The 873-nt window shown below is 41.7% G+C and overlaps 1 protein-coding gene across 1 annotated transcript in view; it reads right to left on the minus strand.

The window, feature by feature from the left end:
• Positions 1-514, minus strand: part of mrpl37 (mitochondrial ribosomal protein L37) — a 20,678-nt gene extending 20,164 nt beyond the window's left edge. The window contains exon 1 of the mRNA XM_015393122.1: positions 487-514. Coding sequence (XP_015248608.1) covers positions 487-514 — 28 coding nt within the window. The remainder of the gene's footprint in view (positions 1-486) is intronic.
• Positions 515-873: the final 359 nt, after the last annotated feature.

Consider the following 873-nt stretch of genomic DNA (forward strand, 5'->3'; position numbering starts at 1 on the left):
GGATGTGGTGGAACGGGAGATTCGCATCATGGATGTGCAGCCGACAAATCTGCGGCAACTGTGTGATGCCATCATGTCAATATGGAGCAAACTCCCTGAGGAATGCTTCCAGCACCTTGTTGAATCTATGCCACGAAGAATTGAGGCAGTTCTAAAGGCAAAAGGGGGTCCAACCCATTACTAGCACCTAATAAAGTGGCCGGTGAGTGTATGTGCAAAAACTGTCCCATTGTTGCATGGCTGCTTCATTATTAGAATATATTCTTCCCAACATTTTTTCACAAGCAACATTTTCAGTCATTTTCTCGGTCCACATTCTGATTGTTGGGGTATGGGGGTCCTTCCATAACTTTAAAATAAGTAGGGCACATGTGACCAGTGCAGTGCTCAACACTCTAAAAGCATGTCTGTTTAACAGTGGTACCTCACTTTTATCTCTAAGTAAACACAGTCTGGGTGAATTTGGCAAATAACAAGGCAACCAACCCTGCATATAGCGATGGATGAACCCCATTTTTAACACATCTGAGTCAAATGAGTGGCTCGTTACCATGCCTCTGCTGGGCTAAATGAGAGGATTGAGCCTTTCGATTCAGGTGTGTTAGAGAAAAGATGCATCTAAAAGTTACAGGAAGGAAGCTCTTGAGTACTGGACTCAAGAGCTACTGAGTGACGACTAGATTGTAGACACAGATTGGGTAACATCCCAACCTTGCAACAATGTTTAAGACGGAAAACGTTAGCCTTTAAATGCAAAACCCCATCATGCACTGCGACATATTTTTGCAAAATATTCTAACATAAATCCACCAAATATAAGAGGACCATCGTAGTTTGGTTTAAAGAAAGCATTTTAGTTCTATTATTATTTAA

This window comes from Cyprinodon variegatus, unplaced genomic scaffold (genome assembly GCF_000732505.1).
Source record: "Cyprinodon variegatus isolate N-32 unplaced genomic scaffold, C_variegatus-1.0 Scaffold625, whole genome shotgun sequence".
In the NCBI taxonomy this organism is placed as follows: Eukaryota; Metazoa; Chordata; class Actinopteri; order Cyprinodontiformes; family Cyprinodontidae; genus Cyprinodon; species Cyprinodon variegatus.